The sequence below is a fragment of the Myotis lucifugus genome, unplaced genomic scaffold (assembly GCF_000147115.1).
Source record: "Myotis lucifugus unplaced genomic scaffold, Myoluc2.0 scaffold_706, whole genome shotgun sequence".
In the NCBI taxonomy this organism is placed as follows: Eukaryota; Metazoa; Chordata; class Mammalia; order Chiroptera; family Vespertilionidae; genus Myotis; species Myotis lucifugus.
Window position 1 is genome coordinate 113,788 of NW_005871754.1, and position 21,189 is coordinate 134,976.

The following is a 21,189-nucleotide window of genomic DNA, read 5'->3' on the forward strand; positions in this document are numbered from 1 at the left end:
GCTCCTTACAGCCCACCTGCTCGCTGCTCCTTAGTGCTGCTGCAGAGGCAAGAGTGGCTCTCTCCACTACCGCAGTGCTCGCCATCTGTGAGCTTCTGGCTCAGCAGTGCTCCCCCTGTGGAAGTGCACTAACCACCAGGGGTCAGCTCCTGTGTTCAGCGTCTTCCCCCTGGTGGTCAGGGCACATTATAGCGACTGGTCGTTCTGGTCGTTCCACTATAAGGGTCGCTTAGGTTTTTATTATATAGATTGTGTGTTCACCACTCAAATTCAGGTCTCCTTCTGTCACCATTTATCTTCCCTTTACCTTCTTCTACTCCCCCTCCCCCTTTCTTCTGGTAATAACCATACTGTTGTCTCTGTCTATGAACTGTGGGATTTTTTTTGTTTAATGCCTTCAACTTGTTCACCCAGCCCCCCAACACCCTTTCCTTCTAACAGCTATCAGTCTGTTTTCTGTATCTATGAGTGTGCTTGTATTCTGTTCATTAAAGACAATATATATGTGAAATAATATGATATTTGTCTTTCTATAACTGGCTTATTTTGCTTTGCATAATAATCACAAGTTCCATCCATGCTGTTGCAAAAGGTAAGATTTTCTTATTTTTTATGGCCAAGCAGTATTCCTTTGTATAAATGTTCCATGGCTTCCTTTCCCTTCCTATTGAATTGATTGGAGTGACACTGGTTAACAAAGTTATACTGGTTTCAGATGCACAATTCCACAATACATCATCTGTACACTCTATTATGTGTTCACAAACACAAGTCTCTTTCCATCACCATCTATCACTCCTATATCCTCTTACATTTTCCCCCATGCAGCCTGCCCCCTAGCAATCACCATACTATTGTCAGTGTCTACTGGGTTTTCTTTTTTGCTGAAATAAGCAACTCAGAGAAAAATTTGTACCACAGCATTTTTATCCACTCATCTACTGCTGGGCACTTAGGCTACTTCCAAATCTTGGCTATTGTAAATAGTGCTGCAATGTACATTGGAGTGCATATATTATTTCAAATCAGTGATTCAGGTTTCTTTGGATATATTCCCAGAAGTAAATCACTGAGTCAAAAGTAAGTTCCATTTTTAATTTATTGAAGAAACTCCATACTGTTTTTCACAGTGGTTGCACCAATCTGCATTCCCACTAATAGTGCACAAGGGTTCCTTTTCTCCATATCTTGCCAGCATTTCTTTGTTGTTCATTGATGATAGCCATTCTGGTAGGTGTGAGGTGATCTCTCATTATAGTTTTCATTTGCATTTTGCTGATGATTGGTGACATTTAGCATCTTTTCATATTTCTATAAGTCATGTACATGTTCTCTTTGCAAAGTGTCTAAGCAGGTCCTGTTTCCATTTTTTAATTGGATTTTTTGTGTTTTGGGGGGTTGAGTTACATGAATTCTTTAGACATTTTGGGTATTAACCCTTTATCAATATATCATTGGTGAATATGTTATCTCATTCAGTGGGTTGTCTTTTCATTTTTCTGATGGTTTCCTTTGCTGTGCAAAAACCTTTTATTGGATGTAATCCCATCGTTTATTTTTTCCCCTCCCTTGTGGAGATATATCAGAAAATACAGTGTTACAAGAAATCTCTGAGACTTTACTGCCAATATTTTCTCCTAAAATTTTTATGGTTTTGAGTCTTACATTTAAGTCTTTAATCCATTTTGAATTTATTCTTGTGTATTGTGTAAGTGGGTAGTTTAATTTCATTCTTTTGAACATATCTGTCCAATTTTTCCAACACCATTTATCGAATAAACTGTCTTTACCCCATTGTATGTTCTTACCTACTTTGTTGAATATTAATTGAACATATAGGAGTAAGTTTATTTCTGGACTCTCTATTCTGTACCACGGATTTATATGTCTGTTTTTATGCCAGTACCATGCTGTTTGCATTACTATGACCTTGTAGTATAGTTTGATATTAGGTAGTGTGATTCCTCAAACTGTGCTCTTCTTTCTCAAGTTTGCTATGGCTATTCAGGGTCTTTTGTGGTTTCATATGAATTTTTGAAATATTGTTTCAGTTCTGTGAAATAGGCTATTTGTACCTAGGTAAGAATTTCATTGAATCTACAGATTGTTTTAGGTACAATGTACATTTTAATGATGGTAATTCCTCCTATCCATAAACACAGTACATGCTTGCACATATTTGTATCTCCAATTTCTTTCTTCAGTGTCTTATAATTTCCTAGTACAGGTCTTTTACACCATTGTTTAAATTTATTCCTATGTAATTTTTTAAAAAAATAACATACATGTTAAAGATAACATATATATAATCTTTATTGTTGAAAGTATTACAAATGTCCCCATTTTCCCCCATTGACTTCTCCCATCCTGCCCCTTCCTGCTACCCCTGGCCTTCACCACTCTATAGTCTGTGTCCATAGGTTATGCATATACAAATATGAGTTCATTTGTTGATCTCTTCCCCTCCAACCCTACCATAACTTCCCTCTGAGGTTTGATAGTCTGTTCAATGTTTCTATGTCCCTGGGTCTATTTTTGTTTATCAGTTTACATTGTTCATTAGATTCCACATATGAGTGAGGTCATGTGATACTTATCTTTCTCCCACTGGCTTATTTTGCTTAGCATAATGCTCTCCAGGTCCATCCATGCTGTTGCAAATGGTAAGAGTTCCTTCTGTTTTACAGCAGCATAGTATTCCATTGTGTAGATGTACCACAGTTTTTTAATCCACTCATCACTGATGGGCACTTAAACTGTTTCCAAATCTTAGCTATTGTAAATTGCCCAGTTATGAACATAGGGGTGCATATATTCTTTCTGAATGGTGTTTCTTAATTCTTAGGATATATTCCTAGAAGTGGTATTACTGGGTCAAATGGGAGTCCCATTTTTAATTTTTTGAGGAAACTCCATACTGTTTTCCTCCAAGGCTGCACCAGTTTTCATTCCCATCAGTAGTGTACTAGGTTTCCTTTTTCTCTACATCCTTGCTAACATTTGTTGTTTATTGATTTGTTGATGATAGCCATTCTGACAGGTGGGAGATGGTATCTCATTGTTGTTTTGATTTGCATCTTTCAGATTATCCCATTTACCATAGCAAAAAAAAAAGAATTTTTTTAAAAGATACTTAGAAATAAACCTAAACAAGAAGGTGAAAATCCTCTACTCTGAAAACTAGAAGGCGTTGAAAAAAGAGACAGAGGAAGACATAAACAAATGGAAGAATATACTGTGATCATGGATTGGTAGAATCATCATTAAAATGTCCATACTACCCAAAGCAGTCTATAGATTTCATGCAATCCCTACTACAATACCAACAGCATATTTCACAGACCTAGAACAAACTCTCCAAAAATTCATATGGAATAAAAAAAGACCCTAAATAGGCGCAGTAATCTCGAGAAAGAAGAACAAAGTTGGAGGGATCACAATACCAGATATCAAACTATATTGCAAAGCCACTGTTCTCAAAACTGCCTAGTACTGGCACAAGAACAGACATATAGACCAATGGAATCAAACAGAGATCCCAGAAATCGACCCAAGCCATTATGCTCAATTAATATTTGACAAAGGAGGCAAGAGCATACAATGGAGTCAAGGTAGTCTCTTCAATAAATGGTGTTGGGAAAATTGGACAGATACATGCAAAAAAATGAAACTAGACCAATTTACACCATACACAAAAATAAACTCAAAATTAACAAAGGACTTAAATGTAAGAAGGGAAACCATAAAATCTTAGAAAATCCATAGTAAGCAAAATATCAGACATATGTCATAGCAATATATTTACTGATACAGCTCCTAGGGCAATGGAAACTAAGGAGAAAATAAACAAATGGGACTATCTATACTAATAAAAGGGTAATATGCTAACTAGACCAGACATTCATCCAGACATCCTTCCGGACAAAGCCATGGTGGTGGTGGCCAAGGTAGAAGCAGTTTGGGGCGATTAGGCTGGCAGGGGAGGGCAGGTAGGGGCAACCAGGCCATCAGGGGAGGACAGTTAGGGGTGACCAGGCCAGCAGGCAGAGGTGGTTAGGGGTGATCAGGCAGGCTGGCAAGTGAGCAGTTAGGAGCCAGCGATCCTGGATTGCGAGGGGGATGTCTGAGGGGTCCCATATTGGAGAGGGTGCAGGCCGGGCTGAGGGAGCCCCCCACCCCATGCATGATTTTTGTGCACCAGGCCTCTAGTATCAAAATAAAAAGCTTCTGCACAGCAAAAAAAAAATAACAACAAACCATCAACAAAACAACAAGAGAGCCCACTGCATGGGAGAACATATTTGCCAATGTTATATCCGATAAGGGCCTAATCTCCAAAATTTATAGGGAAATCATACATCTTAACAAAAGGAAGATAAACCATCCAATCAAAAAAATGGGCAAAGGACTTAAATAGACACTTTTTGAAAGAGGACATACAGAAGGCCAAGAGACATATGACAACATGCTCAAAGTCACTAATCATCCGAGAGATGCAAATCATAATGACAATGAGATACCATCACACATCTGTCAGAATGGCTATCATCAACAAATCAACAAATGACAAGTGCTGGTGAGGATGCAGAGAAAAAGGAACCCTCATGCACTGCTGGTGGGAATGCAGACTAGTGCAGCCACTGTGGAAGACAGTATAAAGTTTCCTCAAAAAGTTAAAAATGGAACTCCCATTTGACCCAGCAATTCCACTTCTAGGACTATATCCCAAGAAACCAGAAACACCAATCAGAAAGAATATATGCACTCCTATGTTTATAGCAGCACAATTTACAATAGCTAAGATTTGGAAACAGCCTAAGTGCCCATCATCAGATGAATGGTTTAAAAACCTATGATACATCTACACAATGGAAAACTATGCCTCTATAAAAAAGAAGAAACTTTTACCATTTGCAACAGCATGGATGGACCTGGAGAGCATTATGCTAAGCAAAATAAGCCAGTCAGAGAAAGATAAATATCACATGATCTCATTCATATGTGGGATATAATGATCAACATAATTTGATGAACAAGAATAGATCCAGAGACAAATGGTAGGGTAGCGGGGGGTTAGAGAGCAACCAAAGGACTTGTATGCATGCGTATTAACATAACCAATGGACAAAGACACTGGGGTGGTGGGGGCTTGCCCGGGGTGGGAATGGCTGGGGGCAGGGGGTAAACTGAGAGCTCCCACTTCTAATAGGGGAAAGCTAAATGCATGAATTCATAATTCACGCATATAAAAACATTTACTGCATGACTATGATATGCCAGGTGATTGTCTAAGTTCTGCAATATCAGGGTTTTTTTTAAAGACACCCCATCCCCACGTAGGATGTATATTCCAACCCTCCTGACCCCACTCTTAATGCTCCTCTTTCCCCAGAGCAGTTTTTAATCTTCTAACACATCATAGCTTTACTAATTCCCTTTATTGTCATTGTTTCTTTACTGGAATCTCAGCTCTACATGAGATGGGTCTGAATCTGAACTAAAGAAATAAATTCTAAGTTTTGTTTGTAGGTAAAAACTGCCATGAATAAAGGAAGCATAGAAAGGGGGAGCAAAATTCCCATCAAAAAAGAATGAAATCTTTCCATCTGCAAGAACGTGGGTGGATCTAGAGGGTATTATGCAGAGTGAAATAAGTCAGACAGGAAAGGACAAATACCATATGATTTTACTTATATGTAGAATCTATAAAAAGAGAATAAAAAACAAACAAAACAGAAGCAAACTCATAGATACAGAGAACAAACTGATGTTTGCCAGATGGGAGGGGCGTGGGAGGATGGCTGAAAAAGGTGAAGTATTAAGTGGTAGTTATAGAATAGTCACAGGATATAAAGTACATCTCAGGGAATGTGGTCAATAATATTGTAAGATCTATGTATGGTGTCAACGGGTACTGGACTTCTCAGGAGGACCATTTTGTAAGTTATATAAATGTCTAACTACTAAGCTGTACACCTGAAATGAATATAACATTGAATGTCAACTGTAATTGAAAAAAGAGGGGAATCAGAGTGCTGTGGTCAGGGTTTTTAATTTACATTGTGTGGCCCAAGTAGAGCTCATTGGAGAAGTAACACCCAAGCAAAGACATTAGTGAGGACAGGTAAGTGAGCCATGGGCATATCTAAGGAAAAGCATTCCAAGCATGAAAATCAGCAACTTGAAATACTCTGAGGTAAGATGGTGCCTGGCCCATTGCAGGAACATTAAGGGGGCCTCTGAAGCTGGACAAAGCTGAGTGGGGAAGGGATAGTAGATGATAAGTTTGGAGGTATCAGGAGACCATATTTGTAGGGTACTTACAGTCATAGTAGGTGTATTAGCCAAGGTTCTCCAGATAAATAGATCCAATAGGGGTATGTGTGGAAAGAGAGAAAGAGGGAAGTGAAGGGGAGGGGGGAGGGGAGGGGAGGGGGGAGGGAGAGGGGGAGAGGGAAGGGAAGGGGGAAGGGGGAAGGGGAAGGGGGAAGGGGAAGGGGGAAGGGGAAGGGGAAGGGGAAGGGGAAGGGGAAGGGAAGGGAAGGGAATTGGCTCATGCAATTGTGGAGGCTGGTAGTCCAAACTCCCAGAGTAGGCTGGCTGACTGGAAACCCGGGGAAAAGATGCAGTTTGAGTCTGAAGGCAGTCTTCTGAGAACACTATCTCTTCTTTACGGGAGTCAGTTTTTTTCTTAAGACCCTCAACTGATCATATGAGGCCCACCGACATTCTGGAGGCCAATCTACTTTATTCAGAGTCTGCTAATTGCATTGTTAATCCCATCTCAAAAATAATCTTCATGGAAACATCTAGAATATGTTTGACCAAATATCTGGATACTGTAGTCTAGCCAAGTTAACACCAAATTGATCACCATAGCAGAGTTTTTGGTTTTCAGTCTGAGTGACTTGGGAACCCACTAGAAGTTATTCAATAGAGGAATAACATGAGCATACTTAATGTTGTTATTGTTTCTCTCCAAAAATTAAAAATGGAATTTTCTTATGAGCCAGCAATTCCCCTTCCGGGTATATATCTGAAGGAACCCAAAATACTAATTCAGAAGAATATATACACCACTATGTTCCTTGCAGTGTTATTTACAATAATCAAGCTATGAAAGCAACACAAGGGCCCATCAATAGACAAGTGGATAAAAAAGCTATTACACACACACACACACACACACACACACACACACACACACACTGGAATATCACTCAGCCATTAAAAAGAATGAAATTGTACCATTTGTGACAGCAAAGATGGACCTAGAGATTATTATACTAAAGTGAAATAAGTCAGAGAAAGACAAATACCAAATGATGTTTCACTTATATGTGGAATCTAAAGAACAATATAAATGAACAAACAAAACAGAAACAGATCCATGGATACAGAGCTCCAAACCTGGTTTTGTTGTACCCCAGCACTTTTGCCATTTACCTACCATATTTTTAATTAAAACTTGTTTTCTGCTCCCCCTGCTTGAATGTGTGTTCTCCAAGAGGAATTTCTGTTTGTTTTATTCACTGCTGTGTCTCCAGAGTATATATCACTGTCTTACTTTTGTGAGAACCTTAATAATTATTTAAGAGAATGTGTCAATGAATGAACAAATGAATCATTCAACATTACCAAGTGCCTATTTCAGCCATAGCTGATGCCTGGTGTTACAGAGATATTGACAATAACCCTGAACATTTATTAAGCTTACATTATGTGCTCATTTAATCATCCCTCAACTCATCTGAAGAGTATTATTATTATTATTATTATTATTTCCACTTTGAAGGACCCAGGTCTCAGAGATCTTTGATAAATCTCTCAGACATGCTCCCTTAGTAAGGGGACGGAGCCCAGAGTCTTTTTCCCAGAGCCTACAGACTCAATCCCATTGCCCCTGAACAAGGCACAGACCCTACCCTATAGGACCCCACAGAGGATTGGGAGACCAGTACATTTGAAGGGGCTTTGTGTTGGAACAGAGGTCTGTGTAGTGTTTTGTGAGCCTGCTGAAGCCCGTACAGTGCTGTGCAGAGAAGCTGAAATTGTGATGCAGAGACCACGGGCAACTGGGAACCTCCTGCTTCCCATCCAGAGACTTGACCAGAGGCCCGAGGTATCACTGGCATTAAGAACACTTTCTCCTGGGACTCCAGGTACAGCTCAGCTCCTCTGGCCCCTAAACATGTTCCTTCCCAAGGAGCCAGGAGGAAGTCAGGCAATTATCCCAATTGGTTGCTGCTCTACTCAGGGACTTGGGGCTGTCTCCCTCTGAGGTCTCTTCCTGATGGTAAAAGGAGATCTCCTGCCCACTGTTTTGAAGCTGGTGAACAGATATGAAAGTCTGTAAAAGTCTTCGAACAACAAAGGTTTGCTCTCTTTACTTTCATCCTGGATTTCCTGCACCGAAAGTGAGGACTCGGGAAACAGCACGAAGCACAAGGTATCAGAACTCATAGCCCTGATATAGATCAGAAGAGTGTGCTGACCATCTCATTATGCTGTTTAATTAAATTCCTGCATTTGATCTTGGCTTTATTTGGAAAGTTAGCATGTCATAAAAATAATGGCTAAAATTGTGTATGTTTATTTTATACAGGACACTGTTCTTATATATTGATGTGTCTTGAATTAGAACCCATTTATTAACTCTAGGAATGTGTGACATTGGTCTCTTCACAAACTGTGGCACAACGTAAGGCCAAGAGAATCAGCTCCTCGAGTCATCCACCCAGAAAGCGGTGAGGCCAGACTCGCTCGCAGCACAAGGAATCTGGCTGCAGAGCCTGACCTTTATTCAGTCCTCGGTCAGGTGTGCCCAGAGGGTCAGGGGGCCAAGGAAAGAGGTCCTGTGTGTCCCATTTATTCTTAAATCCTCAATTAGGTAGCACAGTGCCAGGAACCTGTTTGAGTAAAATAATAAGTAGAATGAATTTGTTCTGGTTTCTTTTTTTTTAATTACAAGGTATTTAATTTGGAAATCACAACCATTGCAAAATGGCTTTAAAGCTGGATTTTTCTTGGGGGGAGGGTGTTTGTCATAGACGGGAAGAAAAATGAGGAAAAAATTCAGTCTGGTTGCTTTTTAAAAACACACACACACACACAAACACACACACACACACACACACACACACACACACACAAACTTTCACTTAAGGCGTGCCTCTTTTATGCTGGACCTGGTCTTAATGTTTCCTTTTTTTCCTTGTTTATTTTATTTTTTAAATTTTATTTTATTGTTTCAAGTATTACATATAGTATTACATATGTCTCCTTTCCCCCCATTGAACTCCCCCAGCCACCCCCACCCCCAGCACATGCCCTCACCCCCCTAGTGTCTGTGTCCATTGGTTATGCTTATATGCATGCATACAATTTGAAAGAAACCATGTTTGGCATTAAGGGTTGTTACTCGCTTTGGCAGAGCTAGCTGATGATACATATTCAAGAAGTTATTCTTTTTCTCCAGGAGAAAGTAAGAGACCCTACTGTGGTGGCTATAATCACTCTTTCAAAGTCTCTGACATTTTTCACTGCCCTTTCATCCCCAGAAGAGAGAGGAGGAGCATGAGGCCTGAGAACCACAGCAGCGTGTCCCAGTTCCTCCTCCTAGGGCTCCCCATCCCGCCAGGGCAGCAGGGCGTGTTCTTCACCCTGTTCCTGGGCATGTACCTGACCACGGTGCTGGGCAACCTGCTCATCATCCTGCTCATCAGGCTGGACTCTCGCCTGCACACGCCCATGTACTTCTTCCTCAGCCACTTGGCCTTCACTGATGTCTGCTTTTCATCTGTCACTGTCCCTAAGATGCTCATGAACATGCAGACTCAGGATCAATCCATCCCCTACGCAGAGTGTGTAACACAGATGTATTTCTTCATATTTTTTGGTTGTATTGATAACCTTCTCCTTGGAGTGATGGCATATGACAGGTACGTGGCCATCTGTCACCCTCTCCATTACACCACCATCATGGGGAAAAAACTGTGTACCTCACTAGTGGCTGTATCCTGGTTATTTTCATGTAGCAGTGCAATGTCCCACACTCTCAGCCTGGCCAGGCTGTCCTTCTGTGCTGATAACACTATCCCTCATTTCTTTTGTGATCTTGCAGCTCTGTTCAAATTGTCCTGCTCTGACATCTCCATCAATGAGTTGGTCATCTTCACTGTGGGGGCACTGGGTATCATCACACCACTGACTGGCATCCTGGCCTCTTATGTCCGCATTGGGGTCTCCATCCTGAGGGTCCCCTCTACCAAAGGGATCTGCAAAGCCTTGTCCACCTGTGGCTCCCACCTCTCCGTGGTGTTTCTATTCTACGGGCCAATTGTGGTTCTATACATTTTCCCATCATCAAACAACTCTAATGACAAAGACATAATTGCCTCAGTGATGTACACAGTGGTGACCCCCATGCTGAACCCCTTCATCTATAGCCTGAGGAACAGAGACATGAAGGGGGCTCTGGGGAAACTTTTCAGGAGGGAGATCCTTTTCTCCAAGTGACAATTACCTCACCTTCTCAGTTGTTAGTTCACCAAAAGTCACTGTGGAAAACTATGTAGAGGATTATCCTTGCTACTGACACATCCATCTCAGCTCCATGTTTTGGTTACTCGTTTTGACTGCTATTACTGTTTGCTTCCCATGAACCCCGTGGCTTCCTCCAGGCACAGACTCACCAACTGTGCTCTTTGAACCAAGTTCTTTTTGCTTTAGCTTTCTAATTTTTGTCTCCTTATGCTTCCATAAGCCTTGGGATCTGATACATACAACAGCACCATTATCTCAGTTGTCTTTAAAGCACCCAATTTCTTTTAAGTCAGGAGTAGAAATCATCCTTTAAAATTGCAGTATTTCCTTATATTAATGAATAGACAAGAAAATCTTGCTTTGATACATGTTTCCTCTTTAAGGTAAAAGAAATTTTGACTGCAAATGTATTTGGTGTTTGAATTTGTTAGGCATTCTTACAAGCTGTATCCTCTCATTCTTGAAGTTGAAGAATATGGAAAATGTCTAATGTGATGTGGTTTGGAAACTTTTGTAGTGTTTATGTGGACATCTTATATGAGTTTGTATCAATACTTGTGTAACTCTGTGGTGTAGATAATTAGAACACTTGAAATGGCTGTGTAAGAATTAATCATAATCCATATTTCAGCAATGGGCTCCTTAGTTCCACCCTCAATTTGTCAAACATGTTCTTCCAGATCTAGGAATCTTAATTTAACTCCAAAGTTTAAGGTAAGAAAATTCAGAATGCTGGCTTACTGAATGGAGCAGCTGACTAATTAAATGCTTCTTATGGTTTCCTAAAATCTAAACACAATACAAAACTTCTCCCAGATGACTCTTATGTGAGGCTGAGGTTGAGAACATTTAAATTAAGCGATTAAGAGCAACACATATAACTGAATCAAGATGCATGTCCTGAAAATAAACATCTACACCTTCACTGGAGATTGCTATAGATAATCGATATGGAGGAAAATTCTGCCAAAACTTTGCAAATAACTGAAATAACTTTATATCCTTGGGAGCCCTGTAGATGATGCAATGTGAACCAAACATTAGGAATCATCCCTTGAGGAAGCAATGGAATAGGGAAGATGTAACTCTGATCTCCAGTCATTTGGATGGTGACTGGGTGGGAAAAGCTTACTCTTCCAAAGGAATCTGCTCTGAAAAATAAAGATGGAGAAAAATAATATTTCTATGTTAAATTCTGCTGTGAAATACATTTGTGCAGAAAGGCTTCCCTGGTTTGAAATTGTGTTAATTAAGATAATGAGAAAGTGGTCTCAATGGAAATGCCTCTGTTGTCTGAGGGGACCTGCTTCTTTCTTATTTCTTTTATTTTTAATAAATCTTTATTGCTGAAAGTATTACATATGTCCCTTTTTTCCTTTTCACTTATATTTTTATTGACATACAGTTTTAAAAAGTTAAAATTAATGTATTTTGATATATACATGTAAAACCATCACCACAATCAAGACAATGAACATATTCTCAAGTCACCCTGAAAAGTTTCCTCAGATGTTTTTGTAAGCCTGCCCTCCCCCCCTTATTTCTGACAGTAATTTGTGTCTTTTTTTTTCTTTGATTAGTCTGGTTTATCAATTTCATAATTTTATGAAAGAACCAACTTTTAGTTTTATTGGTATTATGTATTGCCTTTCTATTTTCTATTTTATTGATTTCTGCTTTCCTCATTATTATTTCCACTATCCTATATAATAAAGAGCTAATATGCAAATGGTCATCATGCCCTCATGTCATCACGCCCTCACACAGTCACACCTTAACTGCTCAGACACTCAACACTGGGGAGAGGGGAATGGGGACCAGCCAGGCACAAATGAGCTCGCGAGAGAGGAATGGGGACCAGCCAGGCTGCGGCCCAGGAGAGGGACAAGCCGCACACCCCGCGGTCCCGGGTGCCAGCAGCTGCGCTTGCACCTGCAGCCCGGGAGAGGGGCAAGCTGCCTGCCCTGCAGTCCCAGGTACCTGTGGCTGCGGCCCAGGTGAAGCTGCCCACCCACGATCCCCTGCGGCTGCAGCCAGCCCAGGCAAAGCCGGCCCGGGTCCTGGGTGCCTGCTGCCAGCTGGAGGAGGGAATCCTGGGTCCCAGGTGAAGGGTGAGGCAGAGGTGGTTAGGGGTGATCAGGCCAGCTGGTGAGCAGTTAGGGGTGATCAGGCAGGCAGGCAGAGGGGTTAGGGGTGATCAGGCAGGCAGGCAGGCAAGCGGTTAGGAGCCAGCGGTCCCAGATTGCAAGAGGCAGTCGGACATCCCCCGAGGGGTCCCGGATTGGAGAGGGTGCAGGCCGGGCTGAGGGAACCATTGCCGCTCCCCTCCTCTGTGCACAAATCTTGTGCACCGGGCCTCTAGTATTATTATATTTGCTTGCTTTGGATTTAGTTTGCTCTTCTTTTTCTAGTTTCTATAAGGTAAAATCTTAGGTAATTGATATGAGACCTTTGTTGGTTTTTGTTACAGGCATTTAATGCTATAAATATCCCTCTATGCATTTCTGTTGGTTTATCTCACAAGTTTTATATATTCTGTTCCATTTTCCATCAGCTGAAAGTATTTCTAAATTTCCTTTGACTTTTTCTTCTTGACTTATGGTTTGTTTAGTGTATAATTTCATTTCTAAATATTTGAATATTTTCACCTGATATTCTTTATTAATTCTTAACTCCATTTTGGTCAGAAAGCACACTTTGTATTATTTGAATCCTTTAAAACTTAGTAAAACTTGTTTAGTGGCCCAACATATGGTTCCTCTTGGTAAACATTACATATACACTTAAAAATGTATATTCTGCTATTGTTGGGAAGAATGTTCTAGAAATGTCAATTAGGACAAGTTTGTTGATAGTGTTGTTTAAGTTTTTTATATTATTAATAATTCCTCTCTAGTCCTTTTTATTATTGAGGGAAGAATATTGAAATCCTCTGTTATAATTATAAATTTGTGTATTTCTTCTTACAGTTCCATCAGATTATGCTTCTCTTTTTATTCAAACCTGTTATTACATGCTCATATGCTTAGAATTTGTATGCTCTCTTGATGAATTTACTGTTTTATCATCATGAAATGATGGTCTTTTCCCTGGAAATATTCTTTGCTCTTAAATCTAATTTGTTTAATATTAATGTTGCCACTCTAGATTTTTTAAATTAGTGTTTGCATGATATATTATTTTATCCTTTAACTATTAACTTATTTATGTATTTTCTTAGTTTATATTGAAACTAGAGGCCCAGTGCACGTAATTCATGCGCTCAGGGGTCTCTCAGCCCAGCCTGCGCCCTCTCACAGTCCGGGAGTCCTCGGGGGATGTCTGAGTGATGGCTTCAGGTTAGCTATGGATGTAGGTAGAGAAATGTAGACAAATCAAACACTAGCCTGATGGGGAAAAGGGGATTTTTACCTCGGGTCTCCTCCCTGACCTAACAAGAACCAGAGGCCCAAGAATTTAGAATCAAGAAAACCCTAGGGTTTAAATAATGCTGAGAAAGAAGTGAATGAACCTAAAAATTACTGTGTTTTAGAAGATGGATTTCAAAAGTATATCCAAAAATTCAAAGAAAAGAAAAGGGGGTAAGTCACCTTGGTAGCAGTGTTATATGAAATGTAAAACCATTCAAAGCAAATAAAAAAAGAAAAATGCTCAGAAGGAATTGTTACAATTTACGGCATAATTAATATCTGCTATAAACTGAACGTTTGTGCCCCCCCCCCCAAAAAAAAATTAACATGTTGAAACCTATTCCCTAATGTGATGATATTTGGGGTGGAGGTAATTAGGGCACAATACTGGAGCCCTCATGGATGGGATCAGTGCCCTTATGAAAGAGACACCAGACAGCTCCTTTGCCCCTCCCACCATCTGAGGGCATGAGAAGCAAGAAGACAGCTGTCTATGAAGTAAGAAGCTAGCCCAAGCCAAACATCAAATCTGCCAGCACCTTGAATGTAAACTTCTCAGCCTCCAGAACTGTGACAAATAAATTTCTGTTCTTTATAAGACCCCAGTCTATGGTATTTTGTTGTTGCAGCCCAAACAGACTAACACAGGCACCCTGTGAATCTCCATCCAGATGCCCCCACAAGTACCCATTCAACTACTGAAGGGCATCTTGGTTGCTTCCAACTTTTGACAATTGCTCTATGAATAAAGCTGCTATTCAACACCCGTGTGTTGGTTTTTGTGTGGGCATAAGTGTTCCTCTCATTTAGTAAATACCAAGGAATGTGATTGCTGGATTGTATAGGAAGAGTGTTTAGTTTTATAAGTTTAGTTTTATAAGAAACAGCCAAACTGTCCCCCAAAGTGTCTGTACTATTGTGCATTCCTACCAGCAATGAATGACAGTTCCTGTTACTCTAGATCCTCACCAGTTTTTGGTGTCAATGTTTTGGTTTATTGGAAGGGAGCTGATCTATTGACTATATCAATTACTAAGCCCCTTCTATGTGTGCAGACCTGTGTTAGGAAGTTGGGCAAAGAGGAATGTCAACTAAAGCTCTCTTTCTTTGGCATGCCTACATTTTTTGGGGTAAAGTAAATGAGCCACATTATATTTGGGGGCTGAGCCTGGCCAGTGTAGCTCAGTGGTTGAGCATCGACCTATGAAGTAGGACATAATGGTTCTATTCCCAGTCAGGGCACATAGCCAGGTTGCGGGATCGGTCCCCAGTGTGGATTGTGCAGGAAGCAGCTGATCAATGTTTCCCTCTCCTCATTGATGTTTCTATCTCTCTCCCTCTCTCTTCCTCTCCAAAATCAATAAAAATATTTTTAAAAACAAAAGTCTAAGGTAAATTTGGGGAAAGATATGTATTTCAAGATTGATATTTTGGGAATCTTTTTAGATTGAGAGAGAGCTTCAAGCAGGATCCAGAAGATCATGAATTTTTGAGAGGTGGAGAGTGAGTGTCTGAGGCAGCCATCCCAGCAGGTACAGTGGTGGCAGCTATGACTGTAGGTTGACATTGAGAATGATTATGGCCAAATGTGGATTTCATACATTAGTCAATTTTTCTGTGGATTTAATAAATTATTTGGTGGAGTGTGAAGTTTCCTCTTCAGATAATGAAAGGTTAATGAAAACATTCCCATTCCCAAACTATTTTTAATTCATATCTCATCTTCTCAGGACACCTACATTGACCACCCTATTAATTCTGAATTGCTTCTTGTCCTCTTTTGTACCCCTTCCCTGCTTTGTTTTACTCCATGACTCCTTTCACCAACTGCCATGTCATGGATTTTACTATTGTGATTTTTGTGGTTTTGTTCTGTTCTGTATTGATTTGTTTTATTTTTTTTGTTTGCTTCCTCCCCTTAAAATGTAAGCTCTACCAGATGATGTATTTCTATTTTATTCATTGCTGTGCTCCCACATTTAAGAAATCTTTAATAACTATTTATAAAAAAGAACAAATAAATTAATTAATTCACTTAATTTCCCAATGCTTATTAAGTGCCCTGCCATTATTGGTGATATTCCCTAATATTTATTGGACATTTGCATGTGTTAGGTACTGTGATAAGAACTCTGAGATGCATTGTCTCATTTAATTCTTACAACAACCTCATAAGGAAGGTAATATTCTTATCACCACTTTACACTTAAAGACTCTGAATGTTGTTGAATTAAATTGAATTGTTCAGGAGCTCACAGTAAGTGGCAGAGTCCAAATTCAAATCAAGACCCTACACAGTCCATCCTTTCATTCTCCTACCATTTGAGTGAGGCCCAGCCCCTGCCTCTCCAGGTAGCAGGGAGACCTGCTGAGCTTTAGGGGAGGCTTGTGTAGGAGCTACAAGAGCCTTGCTAGTGATAAAGGAACAGGCTTACTCTATAATCGTGTATACTTGAGAAGCCCAGACTGACCCTGGCCTCTCCTGCCACCCACCTGGAACCACCAGATCAGATAGAAAGGAGCCCAGAGTGCCCCTTTCAGACGACATCAGAGACGTTGCCTTGAGGGACTCCAGTGACTCAGCCCCTCTGGTCCTTGCACAGGCTCCTCCCCAAGAGGCCAGCAGTAATTTGTTCAATTAGTCCGCGTTGGCTGTTTCTCTATTGAAGATCCTAGGTGTCTTCTCCCCCATGTCTTCTTTCTGCTATAAATAAACCCCTCTTGCCCATTGTTCTGTTGCTGATAAACAGACAAGCAAATTTATGAAGGTCCTTGGGCCATGGAGGCTGCATCTTGTCCTGTGGCTCCCTGGTCTCTTGAACAGAAAGTGAAGACAAAGGAAACAGCGCAGAGCAGAAGGTATTGAGATTATTAAGGACTAGCATAGGTTAGAATGGACCAGGATTCTGCCCCTGTGAACATGTGTGTGGGAACATGAGACTAGGTATGTGTGTTCTGTGTATTTCTACCTGTAAGTGTCACTGACACACATGGACAGTCTCCACCTGGGATGTGCACTGATCAGGCCAGGCTGGAAATCTCTGAGCAATGCGTGTGCTTTAGGGGTTATGTCTATGTTGTCTGTGTACTGTTGGTGTGATTTTGTATGTTGCAATCTGAATATCTGTGACTGTCTGTAATTGCCTATATGTATGTGCTTCTATTATATATTGTCCTTAAGTTCTTCGTATGACTGTGCATTGTGAGCATTTTGCATATATGATTATTTATGAACTTGTGTGAAACAGTTTTGTGCCATGGCCATTTTCATCTAGGATATGCATATATCAGAAAAAAACAACAGCAAAACATCCTTCAACAATATGTGTGCTGAGGGTGTGTGTGTGTGTGTGTGTGTGTGAGAGAGAGAGAGAGAGAGAGAGAGAGAGAGAGAGAGAGAGAGAGAGAGTCGGAGAGACGGACAGGGAGAGACTGAGCATATGTATAGAAGTGTGTGTATTGTTTTTAACAAACTAGAAGTGTGTGTATTGTTTTTAACAAACTCACACCTCTACTAAATCGGAGTTTGAGTAGAAGGGATAGGGAGAAAGTGTGTGCGTGTCTGTATATTTGCCCATGTATGGAACAGTCTCACTTTCTGATGTTCCTTTAGACTCAAAACCAGAACGTAGTTAGGCATTTACAAACTGGATCCACATTAAGCCCTATTGGGGCCACTGGACTATGTGGGTTGAATGTTCCAGTTTTGCCCCAGTGCCCTGGGTTCATATTTCTCACTCTGGCCTTTAGCATTATCCATATTTATACTTAGGGAACATGGCAGCCTCATTAAGTGTCCTGGTTCGGGTGTCCTCAAAATCTGCTAGTTGTCCTCCAATAGCTTTGTGGCCTTACTTTGATCTCTCTGAGGCCAGAAGCCTTAAACATAAATGAATCATGATAGCTCCTGTACAATATCGCTGGCAACAGTTTAATATGTGTCAGGCACACAGTAAGCCACCAGTCACTGTGACCAGTGTATACCCTTCTTCAGATGAAGGCTGACTTTCCTGACTGCCCAGCCAGGTAGCTCCACATGAGAGAATGCACTGTGCCAATAGGGACAGCAAGCCCATGCCAAAATTCTCTCAAACCTTACTTTACGGCTTCATCACTGACCACAGGTCACACGACCATTTACACACAAGATGAAGGTTCCCTTCCCGCTGATTAGCTCCCTGACACCGCAGCGCCGTGCCTGCACACATCAGGTTTTCTGGTCCCCCAGCACCCCCACTTCACCTCCAGAGAAGCCAGAGCTCTTAGTGGAAGTCTCACCCAGCCATTGTCAATGAGCAGGGAGGCCTAGTAAGGGGTGAGGTCACCTACTTCTTCCTACTGTCCCATTGTCCCTGAGAATCACCCTAGTCTAGAACAAGAATCTACGGTCAGATGTGGATTCCCGTGTCTTATGTCAGTTTCCTCTTCCAGGCATCATAAAATATGGGCATTTCAACTCTATCAGCCACTCCCCTGCAAAGAAATGGGAAGTGTCTGTTTCTAATGAGAAGAGCATTGGGAGAATTCTCTTTGACATCAAGTTCCACCACCAAACACACTGTGTAAGTGACTTCACTTCTCAGGTTAGTAGAATGGAAAAGAAAAGTCTCTGTCTTCTCTCCTTCTCAGACACAAAATATACATTGACTGCATGTAGTTGAAAGTATGTGAGGGCTGTTTGCAAAATATAGGCTGTAGGCAAATAAATGGCTGTAGGAATGAGTGATGGGCAGACATCTGAGCTGGTGATTAAAGTAATATTGAGCATAGAGATCCTCTTTCAAACACTGAAATAACATGCCTCAAAGGCCTGACTATTTTGCTTAATTAAATACAATGAGGTAGAATATGTTCAATAGGAGCTTAGACAATAAAATAGACACAAGGGGAAAAAATGAAGACTAGTGGTTACTGGCCATGTGATGATGAGCTGATTTATTAACATTTCTTAGTTTCAGCATGCTTGTGTGTGTGTATATATATATATATATATATATACACACACACACACACACACACACACATACACTAAATAAATATATATATGTAAAAATCCCTTTCTTTTGCCCGGCATACAGTTGAAAACATGTTCAACAAATGTCAATTACATTAAGAATTACATTAAGATTGACATTGGGAAACAGTCACATTAATCAGGTAAATATTAATTCTAATAGGCATCACCAATCTTATAGCATCTATCAGTTCTCAGGTCCCTAGGTGACTTACTGCATTTGAAATCTCAGATATGAGCTAATTGATTCACTGAAGATAGACTCAAAGAAATGAACAAAAACAGGTAAAGAAAAAGAATATTTTAATCCAAATTAAACAAATGTATAGATTAACACAACTTTTAGATTAGCCACCTGCTCCTTTCTAATGCCCACCTCACATTACTGGCATATTAGATTCCTAAAGATCAACCCAATATTTAAAAAACAACAGCCAAGATTTATCTGGACACACACTGGCCTGAAGATGTCAGAGGACATAGTTGTGCCCTTACCACATAAAGAACTCTACTAAAATACCATAACTCTCATGGAATCATTTAATTCTCCTACAAACCCTATGGGTAGGAATTATCATGCTTATTTGATAAAGATTAAAAATTAGGCTAGAAGGTAAGCTGTTGAAACCAGCTAGAAAGTTGTGGAGTTAGAAGCCACTAGAAGTCTAGTTTCAGATTCTCAGATACTCAGAACCAGTTCATGAAGAGGCAATTCCTTAAAATGTGAGCTCTGGAAGGAAAGAACTTGATCAGATCTTATTTTCTCCAGAAAGGAGTTCAGTGTCTAACAGGTTAGATAAATAAATAAATTTCATCCGGTTTACACTGAAGGGCATTTTGTGGACCACTGGAGGTCTGATGACTTCCTCTTAATCTCCCTACAATGTGAGAGTGAGGATTCAGGCAACAGCATGTGAGAAACACCTGAGGAATTTCTCCATAGAAAATAGATAACCCAACTGTGTTGGCCATTATCACTATTTATCATCTGAGACATTTCTAACATTCCTTCAATCTAAGCAGAAAGAAGGACAGCATGAGGAGGGAGAACCAGAGCAGCGTGTCCGAGTTTCTCCTCCTGGGGCTCCCCATCCCGCCAGGGCAGCAGGGCGTGTTCTTCACCCTGTTCCTGGGCATGTACCTGACCACGGTGCTGGGCAACCTGCTCATCATCCTGCTCATCAGGCTGGACTCTCGCCTGCACACGCCCATGTACTTCTTCCTCAGCCACTTGGCCTTCTCTGATGTCTGCTTTTCATCTGTCACTGTCCCTAAGATGCTCATGAACATGCAGACTCAGGATCAATCCATTTCCTATCCAGAGTGTGTAACACAGATGCATTTTTTCATATTTTTTGGTTGTATTGATACCCTTCTCCTTGGAGTAATGGCATATGACAGGTACGTGGCCATCTGTCACCCTCTCCATTACACCACCATCATGAGGGAGGAGCTGTGCATATTTCTGTTGGCTGGAACGTGGCTCCTCTCAGGTGGCATTGCCCTGTCCCACACCATCCTCCTGGCTCAATTGTCCTTCCGTGCTGACATGATCCCTCACTTCTTTTGTGACCTCGCTGCCCTGCTTAAGCTCTCATGCTCAGACATCTCCCTCAATGAAATTTTTATCTTTGCTACTGGGGGATTGATCAGTGTCCTGTCATTTACTGGGATTCTGGTCTCTTACATCCGCATTGGGGTCTCCATCCTGAGGGTCCCCTCTACCAAAGGGATCTGCAAAGCCTTGTCCACCTGTGGCTCCCACCTCTCCGTGGTGTTTCTATTCTACGGGACAACTATGGCTCTGTACATTTTCCCGTCATCAAGCAACTCTAATGACAAAGACATAATTGCCTCAGTGATGTACACAGTGGTGACCCCCATGCTGAACCCCTTCATCTATAGCCTGAGGAACAGAGACATGAAGGGGGCTCTGGGGAAACTTTTCAAGAGGGGGATCCTTTTCTCCAAGTGACAATCTAGGGGACTGTGTATTATTATCTCATCCACTGATCCTGCCAGAGAAATCTCCTTGAAAAATGTGCAGTAAGGTAACCAACCTGTTTCGTGCTCTGTACCCACTTTTAATAGTCTCCCCTGTTTGGTCCCCTATACTCCCTGGAATTAAAATGTGAAATATAATTGCAGAAGGTACCTTCTCACTCTTTAAATTCTTGGCTTCTAAGTTGAAGATTGGAACTATCAAATGTGTTATGTGAT

The 21,189-nt window shown here is 40.9% G+C and overlaps 2 protein-coding genes across 2 annotated transcripts in view; both read left to right on the plus strand.

The window, feature by feature from the left end:
• Positions 1 to 10,518, plus strand: part of LOC102423357 (olfactory receptor 1J4-like) — a 15,389-nt gene extending 4,871 nt beyond the window's left edge. The window contains exon 3 of the mRNA XM_014447747.2: positions 9,568 to 10,518. Coding sequence (XP_014303233.2) covers positions 9,568 to 10,518 — 951 coding nt within the window. The remainder of the gene's footprint in view (positions 1 to 9,567) is intronic.
• A 9,472-nt stretch (positions 10,519 to 19,990) lies between these two features.
• LOC106694891 (olfactory receptor 1J4-like) lies at positions 19,991 to 20,944 on the plus strand. Its single transcript, XM_014447748.2, has one exon. It carries the CDS (start codon positions 20,006 to 20,008, stop codon positions 20,942 to 20,944), a length of 939 nt encoding a protein of 312 aa, XP_014303234.1. The 5' UTR covers positions 19,991 to 20,005.
• The last annotated feature ends 245 nt before the right edge of the window (positions 20,945 to 21,189 follow it).

Coding starts and splice junctions, on each gene's coding strand:
- LOC106694891 (XM_014447748.2), top strand. CDS start 20,006: ATGAGGAGGGAGAACCAGAGCAGCGTGTCCGAGTTTCTCCTCCTGGGG.